Below are 22348 nucleotides of genomic sequence, written 5' to 3' on the forward strand. Positions count from 1 at the left end.
ACATTACACAGGAGTGCCAGACAGAAATGCCCGATTCCCTCCCTCACATATCCTTGAAGACAGGGAGCAAGGCATTTAATCAGTACACGAATGCCAGCGAGTCTCCTGAAAGAATAGCAATGTACGAAACTAGCATTTAAAGAGTTGAATTATGCTCTTCTTTACGGCCCCCCTTTCTGAGCCCAGTGAGGCCCCGGAGAGCGGGCTGACCTCTAGAGCGAGAATCGAAACTAAGAGAAAGTGAGGTCTGGTATGTGCCAGTCTCCTACGCGCAGCTTGCCCATGAAAAACAGAAACGCTCTGTTGTTGCAAATAAAGAATGGTGTCTGTAAAATTGAAGATTGCAAACCGTTACTAAATATGGTGGTCTAAGGTGTCATATTTGTCACACTGGTCAATCATCGCCTCTAAATCAAAGGGAAATGAATTGGGGGCGGCATCAAATGTGTCATTGCTGATTGTAAGGTGCTCGGTTTGTATATATGTAACTGATGTACGTTTCATTTTTGCTTGCGTCCCCAGAGGTCTGCTAGACACACGTCGCGGGGCGTGGGACCATTTTGCCAACTGGGACTTCTCTGTATTGCAATAAACCCTAGATTTTGGGAACGGTACCTCGTGTCTGGCGTATCTATTCAAGTGTGGTGACTGTGCCTGGTTTCCACATCCGAGGGTCCCTCAGGGGCCCCTTCAATGACACAGATACCACAGATGGAAGCTCCCATATCACAGTATCAATCACCCTAGACACAAGGCAGCATGCAGTAGGTGCCACAGATGCAGAGCAGCATGCAGAAACAAGAAGGCACATTGTCACACATGGACTCCATGGCAATGGCCCACGTTAGAAACCTGGGGTGAGTCAGCATGGTGGGGAACAATCAATTTTCTGGCAATGGGATGTCCTTATACCCTCAATAGGATAGCCCACAGAGGGACTTGATGTGTTCCATCCTGTCGATCACACCCAAACCTGCGGAGGAACCTTGCATAGGGGTGGCGATAGGTGACTAAACGTTTTCCTTTCTTGTAGACACAAGGACGACTAGGTACTGGATTCGAGAGGGAACATTTAGGTTGTCAGGCGATGCCATGAATACTCAAGAATTCTCAGGGACTTGGGAAGTGGTTCAATATATTCCTTTCTATAGAGGAACATGATTTATCCTTGCCTTTACTTTACTCTCGACAGACACCTGTAACTATACTGAGATGAGACATTATGAGCAGACTAAACATGACAATTTCATTCATAGACAAAGGGATAGTGGGCTCTGCACTAGGGATACATGTTCTCATCGTAAGAGAGATCATTCAAGCCTATTGTGGACGGAAGGTACAGTGGGGGGCGGTGCCAGTAGACAAGGAGCTTTTCCAGTACGGGACTGAGATTGCAATTGCACGACTCCCAGGAATTCAAGGGAACGTGTAGCGCATATATGTTCAGACCAGAGATAGATTGGGTGAGGCAGAGGGGACAATAATATCAATAGAGATCGAGGCAGTAATTGTAAGGGACGAGTGGATAGCGGTAGATGGGATGGACGACACAGGACGACCATGGTGAGCAGTGATCACTGCAGCTGAAGGGTACAAGCTAACCATAGTGACAGACGAAGAACTATTCAGAGACTAACAATCAGAGCACGAGATGGTGTTTGAGAGGAGTGTGACATACTGGAGATACACTACAGAGAGGTACTACAAAGAATGGCAATGGCACTGGAAGCACCACCATCCTTCTCTGCGAGGATTTGGTCAAGGTGCCCAGCATTCTATGGACCACAAGTCCCTATGATGTGGGGCTTCTGAAAGGAGTGGGTGGAGTGAAGATAAAGCTGAAACCATCAGCAATTTTACCCACAGTCAAACAGTACCCACTATCAAAAGAGGTGGCCGAGGGCATTCATGAGACGATTGCAGCACTAGTGGAGAGAAGCATTCTAATGCCATCAGAATCACTATGTAACACTGCTGTATACCCAGTTAAGAAAACGAAAGAGGGTCATGGCATTTTATCCAGGACTTGGGCCTCCTTAATCACATTGTAGAAGCAAGGTGTCCTCTGGTTCCAAATCCAGTGACAATTTTGTGCAGCATTCCAGCGGAAGCTGCCGGTTTCACGGGCATAGACTTGAAAAAGGCCTTCTTCTCTATACCACTACACCAATACCCACAAGTGGAAACATACAAGACTTCCACAAGGGTATTGCGAGTCACCCTCCATATTCAATAGGGTCCTCCAGATGGACGTAGGCAATGTACAGATGGAGAGCACGGTCATACAGTACGTAGATGACATTTTGATCTGCAGCACAATGTAGTGCATATGCGGACAGTGCTAGCTGACAAGGGATACAAGGTGGACAAAGCAAAACTACTGTACTGTCGGAAAGAAGTACTATACATTGTACAGATCTCACAAAATGGCTGACAATACGGAGGACAGCAAAACCCACAACACTGAGAGAAATGCAGCAATTTCTGGAGCTATGCAATTACTGCAGAGCATGGGTTTTTGATTACAGCACTTACACCAGGCCTTTACTGGGAGGTCTGAAGGAAGCACAAAACGGGCACAATACAATAAAATGGACAACAGAAATGACTGAGGCATTTGATGTGCTGAAAGAAGCATATGCACAGCTCCAGTGTCAGGGATCCCAGAATACAAAAAGGATTTTTTCCTATTCTCACACACCAATGGGATGGTAATGAAAGCAGAATTGACACAGAAGACACGTTTTGTTTTGTTTTATTTGTATTTATATAGCGCACAACAGCCCGTGGACATCGAGGAACTTGTTACAGGACAATGCTTAGTTAAAGTTTGAGGCACAAGCCCGAAGCCTACTACAGTGGGAAGCTTGAACCCACTAATGAGAGGACACTATCCTTGCAAATAAACTTCGGCTGCTGCCACATTAGCAGTGGACAAATCAGCAGGTGTTACCATGGGGTGCAGCACCACTCTATGTGGTGCATGCCCTCTTTGCGATACTGGAGAAACCAAAGAGCACACTGACAACACAAAGAGCATCAGGGTACAAGGTATTACTATCAAACCCATCACTCAAGGTGGCAAGGTGCAGAGTGGTCAACCCAGCAATTATTCTCGCAGGCATTTTACAGGAAGGTGAATATGCACATGACTGTACAGAAAAAAAGGAATTCAGTGACACCCTTAAGGTACAAGAGGATGACCTTTAGGGGGGAGACGTGCTTTACTTTGACGGTTCTTCCACAATTGATCAGATGGATTGGGGCAGACATACAGGAACTGCAGTGGTGAGGTTCGGTGAAAATGGAACAAGTGAGGTAGTGGTCAGTGCGCGATTGCCATCATTATTCAGCACAGGCAGCAGAAATTGTGTCCTTAATATTAGCTTTGGAACACAGTAGAGGAAAAGAGGTGAAAGTGTACTCCCATTTCGTGTACATGACATCAACAGTACACTCAGGACTGTCACGATGGATGAGGAGGGGCTTCAGGAGGCAAGAGGGGTCACCAGTGCAGCATGCAATTTTAATGGGCAGATTAATTGAAGTTATACAGTATCCCGCGCAGATAGCCATAGTGAAATGCCAGGCACACACAGGAGGGGAAGACCCTATCTCAAGGGGAAACAAAGCAGCAGACTCTAGCCCCTAGAAATGGAGGCCGCGTCACCTGCCCGTAACTATGCAAGGACAATGGTACTATAGGAAGGGTACAATGTATTACCATAAACACAGATAATAGAATTACAGGGAGCTACTCCCAGGCAGGAGAAAGACTTGGAGACTAGCAGGGAATTTACAGTCTATCCAACAGACGCCCTATGGCGGAAGAATAACACCTGGAAAGTAGTCATGCTACTAGCAATATTGCATACTGCACTGACACAGTTGCATTTACCCAACACACACAGGGAAGGAAGTCATTGCCGCCAATATTGGAGAAACATGGTTCTCTCCTAACTTGGCAAAACACGTGGCTGAATTTGTGAGTAACTGCATGAAATTTTAACAGTTTACTTCAGGGCATACATTGAGAGTTGTGAGAGGAGCCATACCTCGCCCAGCTGGTCCATTTCAACATCTCCAGGTTGACTATTTTGACATAATCCAAGTTTGCCAAGGATACAGCTACATGATAGTGGTTGTGTGCCCATTCTCTCGTTAATTGAGGCAGGCCCCTGTTGCCATCCTGATGCCCTAAGGGCAATGATATTCCTGGCCCGCTCTCCGCCAATGAGATGTTCAAGCACATTACAACGTTGCAAGGCATTCAACAAATTCTTCTGTGCTTATCACCCACAAACAAACAGAATGTGTGAACGCCTCAATGGCTTCGTCGGCGTGAATAGCCAAAACCAAAAAGAGCACAAATAAGAACTGGCTCTATTGTTTGCCTCTGGCACTTTTCGCATTGCGCAATAAGCCCAGGTCCAACCACCATTTAACGCTACATGAGGTGGTGACAGGACGGCGCATGCAACTCCTCCTGGCTCCTCCCACTAGGGCGTTAAAAGATGCTGAGAGTAGTGCAGCTGTGTTAGGCCAGGAAATGTTTGATTACATTCCTTCCTTAATTGCTAGTGCCTCTTATCTCTAGACAGATATGACACCAGGAAGGCCCTGAAGACAGCAGAGAAAGCAACAGCAGCAACAAACCAAAGGCTTCTCTGGCAGAACGACATGTTCATCCGGTGACACGGTCCTTTTAAGAACTTTTGTCAGGGGGTGGTATGCACCCAGATTCACTGGTCCCTGTATTGTTTTGGTTGACGGAACGGTTAAACTAGAGGGAAAGACCGCCTGGAACCACCTCTCGGATATCAAGCCCTACACAGCTGAATCCTCACCTGGCAACGAGATGGACAGGGCCAACGATCCGCAGCAAGAGGAGCAACAAGACAATTTGTGGGATAAATTGACCCACTCAACAGCATTGCCTCACATCACTAAACTGCAGTTGCACAAGAAACAGCAATCTGGCTGCGCTGGCTCCTGTAAGCACCAGGAATTCAAAACTGCATTTAGGTAGCAACAAAAAAGAAATGGCCGCACCAGCCTGCCTAGTACACTTCAGGCAAGATGGAACAAGGGGACACACTGAAAAAGTATGCCAGTGTGTTCTGAGACATATATATGGAATCAAGTGGAAAGGCAGCACTGCTTTTCTGCAAAAGCCAAAAATTCCCCTTCAAAATTAAACCTTTTTCACCCTTTCAAAATGCAGTGGTATGCTATTTCCATCTGTGCATTCTGAAACCACTGTGATGGAAACGGCCCTGCCAGGCCCAGGATAAGTAATTGTGCCTCAGAAAAAACAGGCATAATTCCTGAATGACAGCTCCTGCCAAAGTAGATAGTTTATTTCTTGGCAAAATGTATCCAGGCGCAGCAGTTCAAAAGGGACTCTTTACTCTCTGAGCAAGGTCAAGGATAAATGTATCTATACTTTAGACAAGACTCCTGCTATAATGAAAATGACTACAGCTGCAAAGACAGTGGCAATCTGAGGAGCTGCAAACCAAATTAAAAAAAGAAATGCTAGCAGCTTTTAACACATGTGGAAAAACAGTCCGTGCTGCCTGAAGAGAAAACAAATGGCCCATTTAAAACTAAATTGTTAATGAAAGCCTGTTTACTTAGCAATATAAAGGGTTTATGTTAGTGGTGATAATACACACATAGGCTATCTTCTGTCACTGGTTTGTTTAATTTAAGACCCAAAGTAAGAAATTAAACAGTTTAAAACACATGGGATGGATTTGCAAACTCTCAGAAAAACCTGTTATTCCAGTTGCCAGCCATGAAACTTCTCCAAGGAAGGGAGATACACCATAAATCCAGGACACGTAGGTGCGAAGTGACAGCTTGAAAAAACTTTGAATGGGACAGGACAATGAAAGTTTACACGCTTGTTAGCCATTCGTCTGTGCTCCAAGCTGGGACAATAGCAGGCCTGGGACACTCACCTGTCAAGTGTGAAGGGGCAATAAAACCTTCAATTAAGACTCCAGGTCAGGGTTCAGAAATCCGTTTGAACAAATTGGTGTACAGCGGTGGGATAGGACTGAAGGTATCAAGTGCTGCACAAAAGTGAAGGCATTTCAAGTAATTCCTACCAGGACGCATAGTGAATTGTTGTAGTATAACTTTTTAAAGGCCATAGTCTTTGGAAGTATGCAAACAAGTACCTTGTTAACTTTCAAAATCCGACACATTAAGAAAGATGTGTGCTGAGAGAGGTGTCTCCTCTCAAGGCACAAAAGTAGAAATGATCCAGAGAATCATGAACTGGCAAGAAGCTCAGCTTCGAGCTATAGCTTCTGAAGACAGTGCAGAAGGAGGTGGGGCTGCTCTCACTGGTAGAACTGAAGGTTCTGCTGCTGCACTGATCCACAGCAACCATGAGGACATGGAGGATGTAATGTCAAATGTTTCCTCTGCCAGTGCGGATGGGGAGGCCATACTTGAATTCAAGAAGCGAGAGCTGCTGTTTAGGCAGAAGGAGCTTGAGTTCAATATGGCCAAACTAAAGATAGAGCAGGCAGAAAAACAAAAAGACAGGGATCACCAGTTTGAACAGGCCAAGCTTCAAGTTGCCAATGGATCCAAGGGTCCTGGACATGGGTCTGGGGCCTCCTCTCATCCAAGGTTTCCAAAAGATCTGCTCAGTGTGTATGAGGAAAAGAATTACATTATGGACTGGCTGAATACATTTGAGTATGCATGTGAAGTTCAACAAGTTGACAATGCTGAAAAAATTGCCTGGTTACTTAGCAGACTGCCCCATTCTGGCTGCAGTGCCATTATGGAAATGTCAAAAGCCAAGAGAGCAGATTTTGCAATGTTGAAGCAGACTCATCTTAAAGTTTAGAAAGACTCCTGCCCAATACTTAAAAAGATTCAGAGAGTACAAGAAAAAAGAAGGTGGTACTTGGGTATTTTATGTAACTGAATCCTTAAAAAACTTGACTGGCTGGGTTGAAGGTTACAAGGTTTCTACCTTTGAAGGCATGATAAATCTTCTCATGCTCGAACACATTTTTGCATCTTCTTCCCCTGAGCTTAAGCAGCATTTGGCAGATTCAAAGGAGATAGATCCAAAGAAGCTATCCATTGCAGCAGATTTGTGGGTGTCACATAGAGTGTCCCATAAGGACAAGACTCATCCTGGTAAGCAGGAGGATGGGAAAAAGTCCAAAGATAAAGAGGGTGGGGAAACTGATAAATCTTCCTCCCATAAAGGCCACAAAAAGAAAAATAAGGGTAAGACCCAAGAGAACTCACAGGGTAGTGGGGGTCAGCCTCCAAAACAGAACTCTGGTTATAGTAAGCCTCCCTATGTAAACAGACCCAATGGATCGTGTTTTGCTTGTGGAGCAACTGACCACGTGAAGGGGATCCCAGATGTAAGGTCAAAACCTCGGGGGTCCACTCTGCTAATCTGGCCGCCACCTCCTACGAGGAAGAAGAGATTACCGGAGCATCCATCTCCTCAGACTCCTTCCCCAGTGGGATAGAAGCTGAGGTAGTTTTAGTTTCCCTGGGTTCGTGGGAGCCTAAAGTCTCAGAGGCTTATGCTAGGATTCCAGATATTTCATTTCCACAGCTATTACGAAATAGCGACTCCATCCTGCACTCTCAAACTGCCTCTGCCCTCAAGTGGAGGTCCTTCCTGAATAGTGGGAACTTGTTCTTCATCGCCTTATGCACCTTCCTCAGCTGCTAGAGACCCTTGAAGAGACTCTATTTTGTCCATTGGCACAAACGCGTGCATGTACTATTGAGCATAAGGCTCCTCTCTTCGTAGGGCTTGGACTGCCTCTTAGTTAGGTGTATTCTTGATGTTGAACTGGGTCTAAAGATTACTTGCACTGCCCGTTTTCTTCCCCATCTAGGTGGGCTACATATTTCATGCTTTTTAATCCATTAGACCCCTCTGGTCTTGTATATATATATTGTATTGATTGTGATGTACTGGTTTACTCTAATGTTACAGTGATTCTTTGCTATGGTATGAGTTACAAAGGCCTTGTAATAAATGTGTCTATATTTTTAATACAACACCTTTCTGGAGTAATTTGTAAGTGTCCTTTGCTTTGTGTGCTCATTGAGGTCTTTCAGTCACCCTCACCCCTCTTGAGACTTAGTCCTGACCGCCGCCATCACTACTCCGATTGGTCTGGCTTGTCCAGAGGTTACCCTGTTCCAAGAAACTAGGTTGGCCTTCTGAACCTCTGCCCCTCCAGGTCAGAGTTCAGAAATCCGTCTTAACAAGCCCCTAGCTAAAACATACCAGTATTTTTTTCATTATAGCCAGCGAGTCCCTACCGAACCCAACTTGTTGAGCAACTTGGGCAGTTTCACTCCAGAAATCCTCAGGCTACAATCAGATACAGAATAGCTAGACATTGATCTTCCTGAACTGTAGTTTATACATTATATATGAAATGTTATACTTTTTTCCCCTTAAATTTCTTTTTTTTAAAACACAGTATAATATTGATGGTGTATGGTAAATATGTCCCAATGCTCCAATCCCAACGTTGTCAACATCATCACACAGATGATCCCAAATGAGGACAAAACCCTTTTGTGGTTGTTGTATCCTTGAGAGCGGTTGTTGATGATGTTATAAATCTATGTATGATATAGCTTCGGTAACAGGAATCTTTTCCTTGCAGGTTTTAACACACCAAAATATTGATATCTTTTGGATAAACATGCACATCCTTGCTGCACAGGTTTTCTGTTACTATGCCTAGCAATTTGGTGAAGACTAAAGGAATCACACATCCAGGCGAAAAATATACAGTTGAACTAAAATGAAGATCACCCCACTAGAAAGAAAATTCACTTTCGATTGCCTTCAAAAGTTGGAGTTCAATGCACGTCTAGAAGTTCCAATGCAACAATTCGGTGGTTAAAAACAAGTCAGAAACATTGTGTGATGGAAGGAAAGCATGTACGTCGTTTGAAGCTCTATCCCTTTTACTCGTGCTAAACAGTTTATGTGACTGGTACATCATGAGCATTAAGGAGGCCTGTAGTGTGTGCCCCCTCTCTTGGCAGAGGTAGGCTGGGCAGAACTGAGGCAGTTGTCAGTCAGGAGACCCTTGGATAGAAGCCTTCCTCACAGCTGTGAGGGTCAGGAAGTTGTGCACACCATTCGAGACTACTCTGTCATGGGACGATGGCTACAATGGCCTCCGTTGGTCTCTGCCGTGTGCACAACTAAGAAGGGCCTGACCCTTCATTTTCTGCTCTGAAAATCCGAAATAGAAGAGGCTTAGTAAAACGACCCAACACTCCTAACACGTTTGTCTTGCTAAAATGCAAAAATGTGGAAGATTTCAGAAGTGTACAGATCACACGTTAAGCACTCAGCTCACATTTGGAGCATCTAGCAGTTCATAAATTCAAATCACGACAGCCTTCAATCCATCAGATGTGGAAAACTTGAGTAGCAATAAACTGAGCAATAATAATACGAATTACTACAGCGGCCAGAACCCTTCTGGCTTTCCGCTCTCTCTCTCCATCTCTCACACCCAAATGTGAATCTATGATCCCATTTCCTTCCTTTTCTAATTAACGCCTCTATCCAACAGACGTCATACCTCATTTAGTTTAGTTTCGACTCGTATGACTTCTTCTGTAGAAGTTCCTTTTCTCTGAACCCAGTCCATGGCTTTGGTGCGCTTTGACGCTCAGCCCATACAGTTTCTAGTGCAAGAGCATGAAAAATGTCCCACCTGTGAGAGCAGAGTATTTATGTTTAAAAAAATCATTAACGGGCAGCTGCACCAGGCCACCAGCAAACCTACAGTGGCTGAGGACAAAAGTCTGACCAGGCAATATCAATAAACCCCCTATGATGAAACCAAAGACTTAGCTGCTCGGCTCAGCTTCCCTTAGTGAAATTTAAAAGCCTCATAAAGGGGAGGGCAGGTGTAAGATGGATCGAATGAGCTAAAGCAAAGCATAATATCGATTAGCCTCCTGGGCTCAGAGGAAGGGGTGGAGGTGTGAACAGCCCAATGGGTTGGTGTTACACATGCACACGCACACGCAGGTCATACCTGCGTGCCTGCTGTTGTAACATGGATTCTCATGCACTTACCTGCTTTTATATTTGTGCATCATACAACTGTGAGGTTGCCACACATTCCCTCCAAGGAATCTGCCGCTGGAGATCAGCTGATCACATGCATCATGCCCTAATCAAAATAAAAAAAGCAATTCTGGATTAACTGCCCAATTTACACAGACATAATACATGGTATTCATTCAAATGCTGGTTATTTCACTTCAGATCCTGTGCAAAATATGAACAGAAAATGCGGCAAAAGGAATGTCCCATTCCGGATAAAACACGCAAGCAACCTCTCTCAGGCAAAGAGTGGCAATGTCTGGAAATTGTAACATACTTTATACAAGTAAGACAAAAATGAAAAATAATGTTCTGCCCCATGGGTGGGTTCAGCGATTGAGCACCAAGAATTTCTCTGCAGTGTTAAGCTGCAGAACTAACCCTTCAAAACATCTTCTTGAACATGCATAACTATTCCTAGCATTATGATTTTGTACCCGATTATCTAACAGCTCCACCATAAACACGACTTGTCCCTCAGGGCACTTTCCACACCAAAAAAATGCTCACCACTTAGAGGTGATGTGAAGAGCCTGTCAACGTATGAAATTATGTGAATCTGCAAGCAATCTGTATCTTTTTTTGACTCAGCCATACCCTTTACAGGTTTCCCATCAACGTCACAATATACACGAAAAGTGTTCCTTTTTCAAATTTCATAAAACAAAACTGGTATCCTTTATGCCAGTTATTGATGTTGGCTTACTTGTGTTAAGCGTCTAGGCCACTGCACATCTCCAGTAGGTGTTCAAAACTACAATGCACATTTTCTTTAAGTCACTTTCTTTTGCTTGCACATACCCAGGCCATATATCATCTGTTGTATTCCATTCTCCTTAAAATGGTGAATTCTATGTAATCTTTAAGGATATCTGCAGTCGTATTCCTACCTATCTAGCATCATTGTCTTCTCTACAGTCAAAACTCTCTATTCCCCAAATATTGCTTACTAGCCACCAAATATGTGAGCTCCTCAAGTGAGGACAAACCAACTTAAATATGCCTGTTCTGTGAGAAGGTGTCCACTCTGGTAATGCACAGGAGAAATAGCCATTGCATAACTGTCTGTTGTCACCAAGGACAGTCCAGCACCGGAATGTTATTCAATTCTCCTCTCAGAGTATCAAAAGCAACTTGAAACACATGTTTCAAACTTCGTGGGTGCCATCAGTGAGGTGAAGCCGTCTCTCTAGGTCCAGAGACAAAGACGCCCACGTCTGGATAATTCTGAATAATTTGGGATGAAACCCAGTCTTTCTAAATTAGCCAAAAAGATGACAACCCCTGTACTCAAGACGAACATGGCACAAACAGCCTGTTATGCCCTTGCGGGGAATTGACATCTGGGAAGGGTCTGGCAGCCCTGGCTTTTCTGATTTTTATTAATTAATACAATGATGCAGGTAATTCCATCTCTGAAAGGGTAATCTGCTAAGCAGATTCCCTTTGCATAAACTCCATGACAATAGATTAGTGTGCACTTTGCAGTGCCTGATCTATCAGAGGTACAGAGCAGGTTCAGAGGACACAGATGCGATAATGACCGCTGCACTGAGAGCAAAGTCTGCAAGGACTGCATTTGAGATATGCAACCCTGTTCAAAAACTGCATACTCTGATGATTCTGTCCCAATAGTACAGTAAACTGTAAATATAAGCCATACCCAAGGTAGGGTATGGTGGCCCGCATCTCTCAGTTATCCCAGGCCCACTAGCAGGAATGTAGCCTTCAGGGATTGCCTCTCTTTGCTCCTTTGTAAGGGCATGTAACTCAATTTCCCCAGGAACAGCCATTCCACAGGAAGCTGTCCTGGGAACAGGAATCAAGGGGGCACACCCATTCACAAAGGGCTAAGTTTCACACCAGGGTGCTGCATTTATAAGGGTCTTTGATTCTATTGTGAAAGGTTGAAGTGGGCAGGAATACCAGTGAGACATCTGTACAGTTTGGGGAATATTCTGTCCATCTTGTTTTCTCTGTCTCCCCCTCCCTTTCCTGTCCCTACCACTTACTGCAGCACAAAGCACCTTGGGTGAGATGTCAGAAGGGAAAAGTCCACTCATTTCAAGAACAAGGATTGTGGGCGTTTGCTTTTAAACAAAGGGGTTCCAAGGCAGATGTGAGCTCTGTCCCCCAACCATGCCCAGGGACCATTGGGGAGGACCTCTGCTGTTGGACCAAGAGCGCATCTCTGCCATCCACCCTGTTGCATGGGACCACTAAATGTGTGTGCCAGCCTCCCCCGTGTTTGGGAGTCCGACAAAAAGGACTACCTTGGCCCTTGAGTGGGACTCGCAGCTTCTGAAAGCCCAAACAGCCAAGATCCCTGTACTTTTGACACTGACCCACTGTGAGCCATGATTTGAGCATGTTTGATGCAGAGTGAACCTCTAGGACCCTTCGGAATTGCCTTTGGCATTCATCACTCTCGGAACTGCCATTTGCTGTTCAACTCCATTCGCCACTGCACCAGCTTAAGCGTATTGTTGCCTTTGCATGAACCAACAAATTACTGCTGCCGTGAATGACCCGAAGCACCAGCTTCTTAATCGCCGCTCCTGTAAGTCGATCAACTGGAGTCTGGTGTCCCCCGAGCGGTGACTTTAGAGCTGTCTTGATTTTCTATTTATATAGGAGTGAGCAGAATCCATGTGTCTCGAACCTGGGCAACGGGGCTGTGATTAATGGCTCCTAATCATCAGTCGTCATTCATACCTAAAGCAAACAAAGCACTATGCTAGCGCTGTTGAATCTTTGTGCTTACCCCACTGTGCCTTTAGCATGACTAAACACAAAGAGCAAGGACATTATATAGAGAGCCAGTCTCACTTTGTACGAGATGACAGCTCAGACTTTTGCATAAATAAATGACACTTGATATGAGAATATATAATGCAGTTTAATGTAACTGTGATCCAATGGAGTCATCACTGATCTCTTGACGGTAACCTCCTCTCATGTGGCCAGGTATTACCCTCACCTAGGCTCTGCAGAGGTGTTGGGGCACGGTTGCAGCCCACCCGGGGGTGAAGTCGCTCGGGTCCGACTTCGCCCTCTGCGCTTATGTGGTGACTGGTGGTAATAGCTGCTCGGGACTGTTCCTGCAGGGAGAATAGGGGGCGCGAGTATGCCAGCTTGTGTGCCTGATCCCCTTCCAGACCCCTTCTCCCAAACCGTGGTACCCGTGGGATGCCCTGTCCCTGGAAAGCTTACCTGGTGAATCGTTTTGGCGAGCACCCCGTCCTGCTGCTTTTGGCAGGGGCGCTTGTATGATCTGGACCGAGTTCCTTCACTGGTCCCTTGCACGTGGTAGTCCAGTCCTGCTGCGATTTAGCCACTATACTTCAGGTAAGTGTTCCTGTTTGCCTTTGTCTTTCATTGTCTGTTTTTGTTGTATTGTAAAGTTTGTTGCCTTGTATTGCTGTCCGTTGCACTTTTGATGTTTGCTCTTTTGCTTTCTTCCCTTGCAGGTGATGTTGCCAGCCCGGCAGAAACTGCGTAGCTCGAGGCAGCAGCCGGATGGAATGAGGAACGAAGCTGCAGCAGTACAGTAGCTGGTAAGTTGTTAACTAGGGGGCAAGCAGGGTTCAAATGCGGCGCGGCCCTAGGACGGATGTTCTAACCTTGTCTTTCTTCTTCTTCACAGGGTCTGAGTTCGTGGATGCAGAGTGCGGTGCTGCGGTGGCTTCGGGATCAAGATCATTGGATGTCAGGAGACGAGTCTGCAGATGAAGCGATGAAGCACCAGTTTCCTGGAGGTGAGTATGCAGGAGAACGCCTGGTTTCAAAGGTAAGTAAACTGGTCCAAGCGGCAGTGAGTGTCACGTTGCACACGAGTGCACAGTAACGCGAAGCACCGGCCTTAACGATGGAGCAGCTTATATAGCTGAGCTTCTGAAGCCACATCTACCAGGTTCAGCCTGCCTGTCACACCCTGCCACACCCAATGAGTCAGCACATGAAGACCAGGCCTAGGGAGCCACACCCGATGAGTCAGCACATGAGGATGTTCTATGGAATAAAGGCTTTCAGCTCCTGGAAAGTTATTGTAAAATATTAGCACTCCTGCACTGAATAAAGTAAAAGCACTCCTGCACTGAAATAAAGTGTTCCTGCTCACATCTCTATATGAGCCTTGCATCAAAGGCGCCAGGACTGAGTCCAGCCAGGGCCCCTGTGTTTATGGGTCCCAAAGGGACATAAGTGAGTCAAGTGACCGATTGCCCCCATCACTAGATGGTGTGGTTTTTGTGTTCTGGGGCCTGTGACCATAACACCAGGGGACGGCAACCGCTACCTGATTCTTACCCTGGGGCAGCAACACAAGGAAGGAAACGGCCCCCGGGGAGATGATAGGACTCCATCTGGAGAGACATGGTATTCCCCATCTTTCCTTGAGAAGAACCTACCCAAGTCTGAAACCCTGACAGTTAATTGCTATGGTTCCACCCCCTTTCCCATGAAGGGCAGGGAAACCCCTTTGGTCAGACCTGTGGAACAACCTTCCCATTCTGGTGAAATTACCTTTTTCAATTCCACTTATCGACCCATCCAAAAGGACTTGCCATCAAAACCTTATTGCTCATCTAAATTCCCCTAGTCAATCATTGGACTTCTATTCCCAGAGTTCATCAAGTACTGAGACGAGGGAGAAGAGAGATTGAGCATGTGGAATAGAAAAGACTCTGAACCTAATAAGCCTTCTAGTGTTCCCAGACACACACCTGTGCCTGGGAAATGTAAGTAGCCTAAACTGAGAACGAGAGAGAGCTGCTGTGGCGACTGGCAAAACGTTAAATCTCCCTGTACGGAGCAGCGATACACAGCGCCAGAACTGGTGTGGTGGAGCCAGGCGTCGCGTCACCAGAGGAAGAAGAAACTGCTACGCTGTGAAAAAGCTGCGAGAGCGTCAGGAGCCGGTAAAGACCTTCTGGGCGTTAGCAGAAGGTGAAGAGCAGTCGTTCAGTAACCGTAGCAGAGAGGACAGCGGGTGAGCTGGGTTAAAGCCACAAAGGTCTGCCGAGCGAAGAAAAGCAGACCGCGAGAGAGAGGTGGAAGAGATCCCTTTACCGGCCAGCCGCAGGAGAAGAAACGAACACAGACATAGGCTGGCGAGTACTTCTGGGAGCAACGGGGACACTGGGGCATATCGGCGTGTAGGCCGGATTAAACCAATTAAATTTTAATAAAAGGATAAGCAGCATTGTGGAAATATTGAGAAAAGGGTATCTGAATTAGAAATAAACACTTTTCTAATGTGTAAATGCACACAGAGCCGATACGAAATAAGCAGAACGAGGATAATATATCCGAAGAATACATTATCAAATCTCAAATATAATCAAATTTTTTTGGAGCGGGCGGAGGACCCAAATAAAGAGAAGTCCTGAAAGGGGAATATACCAGGTAATCACAAGTGTGTGGACATTAGAAGTCCTGGCACGAGAATCTACCAGACAGTATTAGGTGTGTATGAAACAAACGTCCTGGTAGGGAAGTGTACCAGGCAAATGGGAAAAGGACTGTGTGAAATAAAAAAGTGTTCAGAAAGAAGCCAGCATTTTGAAACCAACAAAGGTCGGTGTGCAAGTATTACACTTGGTACAAGAAATTCCAAGGAATTGTTTGGAGGGAAAATGCAATTGTAAAGTTAACCAGTTGCTGTGCAAGTGTTGTGCTTGGACAAGAGGCGCCCAAAGAACCGTTTTTGAGGGAAAACAAGATTGTGAAACCAGACAGTTTTTTGTGCAAGTATTACTCTGCCAAGAGACAGTTGTATTTGAAAACCCCCCAAGGAGTAAAAGAAGAATCCAGGGCAAGGGAAATACCCTCTGGAGTACAGATCTTCAGCCTTGAATAAACATTTTAGGCCCGATTCATGGAACGTTTTCCTATGGGATTGTGTCATTATAAAACACTTCCATGAATCAGGCCCAAATTCTTTTTGAGGTAGGTTTCCTTTATGAACAATTTTCCAAACCACAGAAGGTTAAAGACAATGTCCCCCTTTTCACCTTGGGGTTTAGTTTTAATGTGAGGTTCAGAATAGAAGTTTGGACACTGGACAGTTTTTGTTTAGATGCACCGACACAGAGAGATGCTTAGTTTTGGTTTTAGGTAGGGAAAATCCTGTTAGTGCAGAGACAGAGAGGTCTTTTCCCAACCCCATTTTAATAACAATCTTTAACCCAAACTATGACTGCTTTGTGTGAACTCTCATTTGTGACTCCTCGCTTATTAGGAAAGCTGCTGAAACAGCCATTATAACATAACAAGCCATCAATCCTAACAATAACATTTTATATAAGCTATAGTCCCGTGGGGTGAATACAACGAAAAGAAAATTTGGTTCAAATGCATGCAAAACACAGAATTTTCCTGCACTCCACGACCAGTCTAAATACAGCTTGAGCAAGCGCAATTTACTCACACTCAAAGAAAAACAGCTCCAACAAATAATGGCTTCCTCTCTATGGGCTCCGATATCCTGCCATTTTATCCTCAGCTCTCTTGACGTTAATGTGACTTGCCCGGTCCACATGCAACTGCTGACCTTTTATGCGTCACCCAGGCTCTTGGTCTGGCCCGTTTATATTAAACAGGTAAAAAAGATGGAGGCTAGAGATAAAAAATGTCAATCTTGGTTAACATGTAAATCGGGCTTGTAGGAATCCTAGACAGAGTGGGGACTTTCGGAGATGGGAATTTCTTAACGTATACTTTTTAACTCCAATGTCTGCGATCTCAGAAAAGCAGTTAAAAGTAGAATGTGCCGAATATAGCTTTCTGCTCTGCTCATGAAACCACTTATTTCACTTCCTCCATCTGTCTAGAAGGTGAAAATAGAATTCGTAAAGGTTGGAGACTGGTCCCTTCACATTTTCAACTTTTTCATGTAGCAGTTAGGAATTTAGCATTTTCACTAGGCTCTTCAGGAAACGGCTTTCTTTGCTAAGGTCTATGCCCTTTGCTTTGCTGATCAACCATGTGTCCCTTAAGTCCATCTTTTCTACTTGCAGAACTATAATGACTTAAACGTGGAACAATTACATTATAATGTCTAATGCTTATAATGTGCTATTCTTATAAAATAGTCCGTTACACGTTATAGATCACCAGGCATACATATGTAACATGCATATCCATCTGTGGTTTGTTCCAGGTGTCTCAAACCCTGGATTAAGTAAGCCTAATGGTGTCATTGTGTGAGTTCATAAGGGCAGGCATTATATCAGAGCCTACGCATTGAATCGACACCTGCACATTCAGGTACCAACTCACCACTTCTAACTTCGACCGCCGAACAAAACCTGTGACCATCCGATCGGCACAGCTTGAGCAGACAGCTTCGAGACCACAGCTACCTTCCGTTCGACCCAACCCAACACCAGCTGGTCGATTGACCATCGCAACTGCTGCATCCTCTAACCGAAAAGAACCAGCTAACGACACCAATAAGTCAGGTTCAACACAAGACGTTTGCAAAGAAATTATTGATTGCTGGCCCCCCACAACCCCCCCCTCCATCTTTGGGTCCTAGAGAGTGGATAGGTCATTTTAATTCCTTTTGCAACCTCAAGAAATATCCCTTTTGAACATTGTGGTCTTTGATTGCCTTTTATCCCCCTGTCTCATTAGCCAGAGTGCTGCATCTTTTCTATCTCTGCATATGACATATATTACTCGCCGTAATCGTATTTCTGGTACATGCATCTGCTAAGATTCCCATGCTGTGCGTATAGTCTGGCATCTAGTGGTAATCTGGAGTATTACATCTTTTTTTTAAAAGATAGAAAAGATCCGTTGATCTGGCCGTGTCTGTAACACTTTCCCTACTGTGACGTGTAGTGTACCCATGATCCCTCACGCGTCAAGGTCCCCTGCATTGTTTTTTTCCGCCATATTGGTTGGTAGCATTAATGAGGAGCTCATGTTAACCTCAAGAAATATCCTTTTTGAACATTGTGGTCTTTAATTGCCTTTTATCCCCCGGTCTCATTAGCCAGAGTGCTGCATCTTTTCTGTCTCTGCATATTCTGTGTTCCATCTACAAGAGTGGGTTTTTAATGTTTTCTAATTATTTATTATTGTATATGGCACGTTTGATTAAAGTATGTATTTGTTTGGATTGCAAATGAACCACATTCATACCCCTCTTCAGAATATAGCCTTCCCTAAGCCCATGTTACCATAAAAGACGAAGGAGGTGTCTCTTAACTGCGGCCGTTTCACCTTTATGATTGTGTTGGCTCTTGGTATGTAGTGTGAGGGCTGAGTGGGCGCTTTAGCCTCTACCCATCCTTGTACTGGTACTGAGCAGAAGTCAATTCATCACAGCCCACACAATTTCGATACATTTTGAAAGAGTATGGTTTTCACCCTACGTGACTAAGGGTAGTCCAGTCATGGGCCCCTTAGCCTCTGTGCATAGTAAAAGACAGTCTCACCTCATGGATGACACCCAGCAAGGCATAACATGTATCTGTGGTTCTATGTTCTTTTACCAAAGTGAATTAGAACATGGTAATTTACTCTGACTAAAGTACTTCAAATTACTGCATTTTTGTATTCCTTTTCTTTTTTTTTAAGCAGGGGATACCTCTTATACCCTTGTTCTCTAAAACTACTACCCCCACCCTCAAAGCCTCCCACCCACCTATACACCTAACCCTTCAAATACATATATATTACTATCTGTATCTGGCCCTACTAGAAAACAGAACAAATTAGCAATAGCCTCTATCCTTGGGTTTTGCTGGGCCCACCTACTGGGATCTCTTTCCAACAGATGTTAAAAGTTATTCAATTTCTCACAAGAGTCTTCCAGCCACTCTGCAGGCTTTGAACGACCGGTCTTAAATTTTCATACAGTTCCACCACGTTCCCTCTTTGCATGGAAAGAAGGGTCTCTTTAATGCAATGCCACCATTTCTGACTTGGTGTTAGAAAATGTTCCTTTCTTTGGTTTGGTCAAGTGAACCCTTCTGGTCCCATCTGTTCCCAGTCTTGCTCTATATATGCTTTATACTTCCAGCACTCCCCAAAACCCTTTGCTCCTCAATTAGGCCTGGTTTAGTGTGGCCTCGGTTGGGCATTTGTCCGTTTGGGCTTTCCTGGCTCCCACAACCGGTTTCGGCTTCACCAGCCTTGGATAACAATGTTCGTCTTTCCAGGGCTCTCCAAAGCCCTTTAGCCCTCTGGCCGGCATGGTTGGGTATCTGCCCATTCAGGTTTTCCTGGCTCCTGTAACCTTTTAGGCTTTCCTAACCTTGTACACAGCTGTTGGCCCCTCTCAGCGGTGTTACCTCTATGGGAGCATCTGCTTCCCTTGCTCTGCGCCCTGCTGCTGATGAACCGGTGATGCAGAGATCAGGGATTCGATCTCTCCACTGCAGTCTGGTCTCAGCATCCGTTAACGTGCCCTGGGCCCACCATGGCTTACGTGTGCTAACGCCACCAGGCAAGACTGTCTTCACTGTCCTAGTCTCTCTCGACTTCAGCTTCATTACTGACAAGGACACCAGCCTTCCTGCATCTTACTAGCGATCAGCTCGCTTCTAACGCTACCACTGGCTCCACGGTTTAGCGTGGCTCCGTCCCTCCAGGGTGGGTGCCCACCCGTCAGAGGCTCACCTCTGCGTAGGATTCTCTCTCCTGTATTCCAAGTAAGTCATCAAAAACAATGGGAGGGTCATTGCTCTTTGACTGTGGAGTTCAGGCGAGATCCAGCATTACCTGAAGCCCAAGAGATTCCCAAGTAGGCAGACGATGTACTATGGACAGGGAGTTCCTTACAGGAATGGGAGTCATTTTCTCCAAGAGAGGACTTACTCCGAGTGAGGTCACACTTTCCCAGACCCCTAGAGAGGGTCTGGCTTAACAGGCTCACCGCTCTAGCCTCAAAGGGGGTGCTTCCCCTCTGGAATAGTCCAGATTTGTTACAGCAGGTTTGGATCCTTCGCCACTGGCGTGAGCCAAACTGTATTTAAACTACATTTGCCAGCAATTCTTGAGCTATACTATTCTACCCACAACGGTGAGGGTTTCAGAAAGAATGGGTAAATTTATACATCACAGCGCGGCAACAACCCTAAAAGAATCAATCTTGATTTGTTATAAGTATGGTTTGTTATTAAATCAGACTTTTTTCAGTCATCGAAGCAGAGCAGCTCTCAACTGCCCCCTTACCCCTCTTAATGTTGCAGCTTTTCCCAGGTTTTGGGGAGTTGTCTCTGCACTGAATTTGTTGTGACGGACTGAGCTTACTCCGATTCCAGTATTTTGTGCTCAGCTACTGTGCCTACTAGCAATGCGCCCATGCCTTCCTTGCACAGAAATGTATTCAAGTGTAGTAGAGATTGATTTAGGTTTAGTTTCCAGTTTTCTTGCCCTTTTGCAGCAGCAGGGGGGGGGGTGGAGACGTGCAGGTAAGTGCAGCCAGCTGGTGGCTCAGTGCAGTTAATAGAAAGTGCAGGCAACGGGTGGCTCTTAAGCGCAGAGAGAGGGGGACTGTAGGGTTACAGATACAGACCACAAGTGCTAGGGGAGCCAAGAGGCAGTGCAAGGTGCAACTGGACCTGGGGGGCCTGGGCCCAAGTTCAGAGGGTGGCCAGGTGACCAGTGCATGGATCAGATGGGTTACCAGCATGGGGGAGTAAGAGAGAAAGCGGAAGCGAAGAGGAAGGTCTTGAGTTGCTTCCGGAACCAGAGGTTCTACTTAAGTTTGAGAGAGGCATGGAGGCTGTTCCAGAGGGAGGCCCCAGCCAAAGAAAGAGATCTGTCCCCAACTTTCTGCTTGGAAAAGCAAATGACCATCAGAGAGTTGGAGGTGGATGAGTGAAGAGCTCGAGAAGGGAGATGTTTAGGAAGAGTGTTGGAGGAAGTGCGGCCCCAGGCCACACAAAGACTTGTGGGCGATGCAGAGGGTCTTGAACTTGACCCTTGCCGCCAATGGGAGCCAGTGAAGAGATTTCAGTGCTGGAGAAATATGATCCCTGTGCTTGAGGCCAAGGACAAGTCTTGCAGTCCTGTTCTGGATAGGTTGTAGAGAACGGAGAGTAGAGACAGGATGATTTAGAAAGAGGCTGTTGCAGTAGTCCATCCTAGAGAGGACCAGAGCTCTGGAGACAGTGAGCTTCTGGGGGAAAGAGGAAAGAAAGAATACCTCTAAGGAGGTGCTGCGGATAGCTGGACTTCTTGGAGATGTCAGAGATGTGAGGAGAGAAGGAGAAGGTGGAGTCAAAGATGACCCGAAGGTTCTTAGCCTCACAGGTAGGAGTAGGAAGAGGGCCCAGAGTGGAACGGCCAGAGAGAGAGGAAAGGAGGGAGCTGGTGTTACGATGAGGAGGATCTCAGTCTTACCGGCATTAAGGCAGAGATCATTAGCAGCACACCACTACTGGATTGCGGACAGACAGTGGAATAAGAGAAGGAGTAGAGGCGGCCGAAGGGAGCCTGAAAGAGAACTGGGTTTCATCTGCATAGCACTGAAAGTTGGAGCACAGAGCAGCGATGCAGTGGGCAAGAGGTGACAGGTATTGGTTGAACAGCCAGGGAGAAAGGTTAGACGTCTGGGGTACACCACAGGTAGAGAGATAGAAGAGAGGAAGGACCCCAGCTGGGCTTGGGAGAACAATCAGTGACAAAGGAGGTCGGCCAGGGTCTGCCCAGGTTATCACGAAGGCGATTGAGCAGGATGTTAGTTAATGGCAGGATATTAGTTAACGGTTTGAAATAGGTGGTGATTAAGGTTTGTACAGTTATTAAAGCAGACCGATTCAATCACCACAACACTAATTCATAGAGTTCAAATCGATTACATGTAATGTGAGAATCCAAACGCTTGTAGGAGAATCCCTCAATTTTGTGTGTGCATTTGAAATCGCAGAACAAAGCACAATACCTTGCCCAATATAGCAACAATTGTGACAACGCACCTGCAAGTTTGCAATTCAATTAATTCTACTACTTTTTCCATTGTACAATAATTTTCTAAAATTACAAAGCATTGTGGGAGCCCTTCTACTAAGAACGAACATGGGTCAAAGACTGATATGCAAATGGGTATTTCTCCTCTGTGAAGGATGCAGTGAGCTAAAACATGGTTGTAGACTCTCCAAAGTGGAAGAAATTTCATTGAACAGGGTATTTGACCCATGCTCGTTCTCAGTAGATTGACTCTCACACTCCTTTTCAATT

General features: G+C 45.5%; 1 protein-coding gene across 3 annotated transcripts in view; it reads right to left on the reverse strand.

Annotated features, from left to right (window-relative positions):
• CASD1 (CAS1 domain containing 1) overlaps positions 1-22348 on the reverse strand; it is an 895825-nt gene that overhangs the window by 777121 nt on the left and 96356 nt on the right. For all 3 annotated transcript variants that reach the window (XM_069648572.1, XM_069648573.1, XM_069648574.1), the window contains exon 2: positions 10121-10217. In XM_069648572.1, the coding sequence (XP_069504673.1) occupies positions 10121-10217 (97 nt within the window). The remainder of the gene's footprint in view (positions 1-10120; positions 10218-22348) is intronic.

The sequence above is a fragment of the Ambystoma mexicanum genome, chromosome 2q, assembly GCF_040938575.1.
Source record: "Ambystoma mexicanum isolate Mex_15411 chromosome 2q, UKY_AmexF1_1, whole genome shotgun sequence".
In the NCBI taxonomy this organism is placed as follows: Eukaryota; Metazoa; Chordata; class Amphibia; order Caudata; family Ambystomatidae; genus Ambystoma; species Ambystoma mexicanum.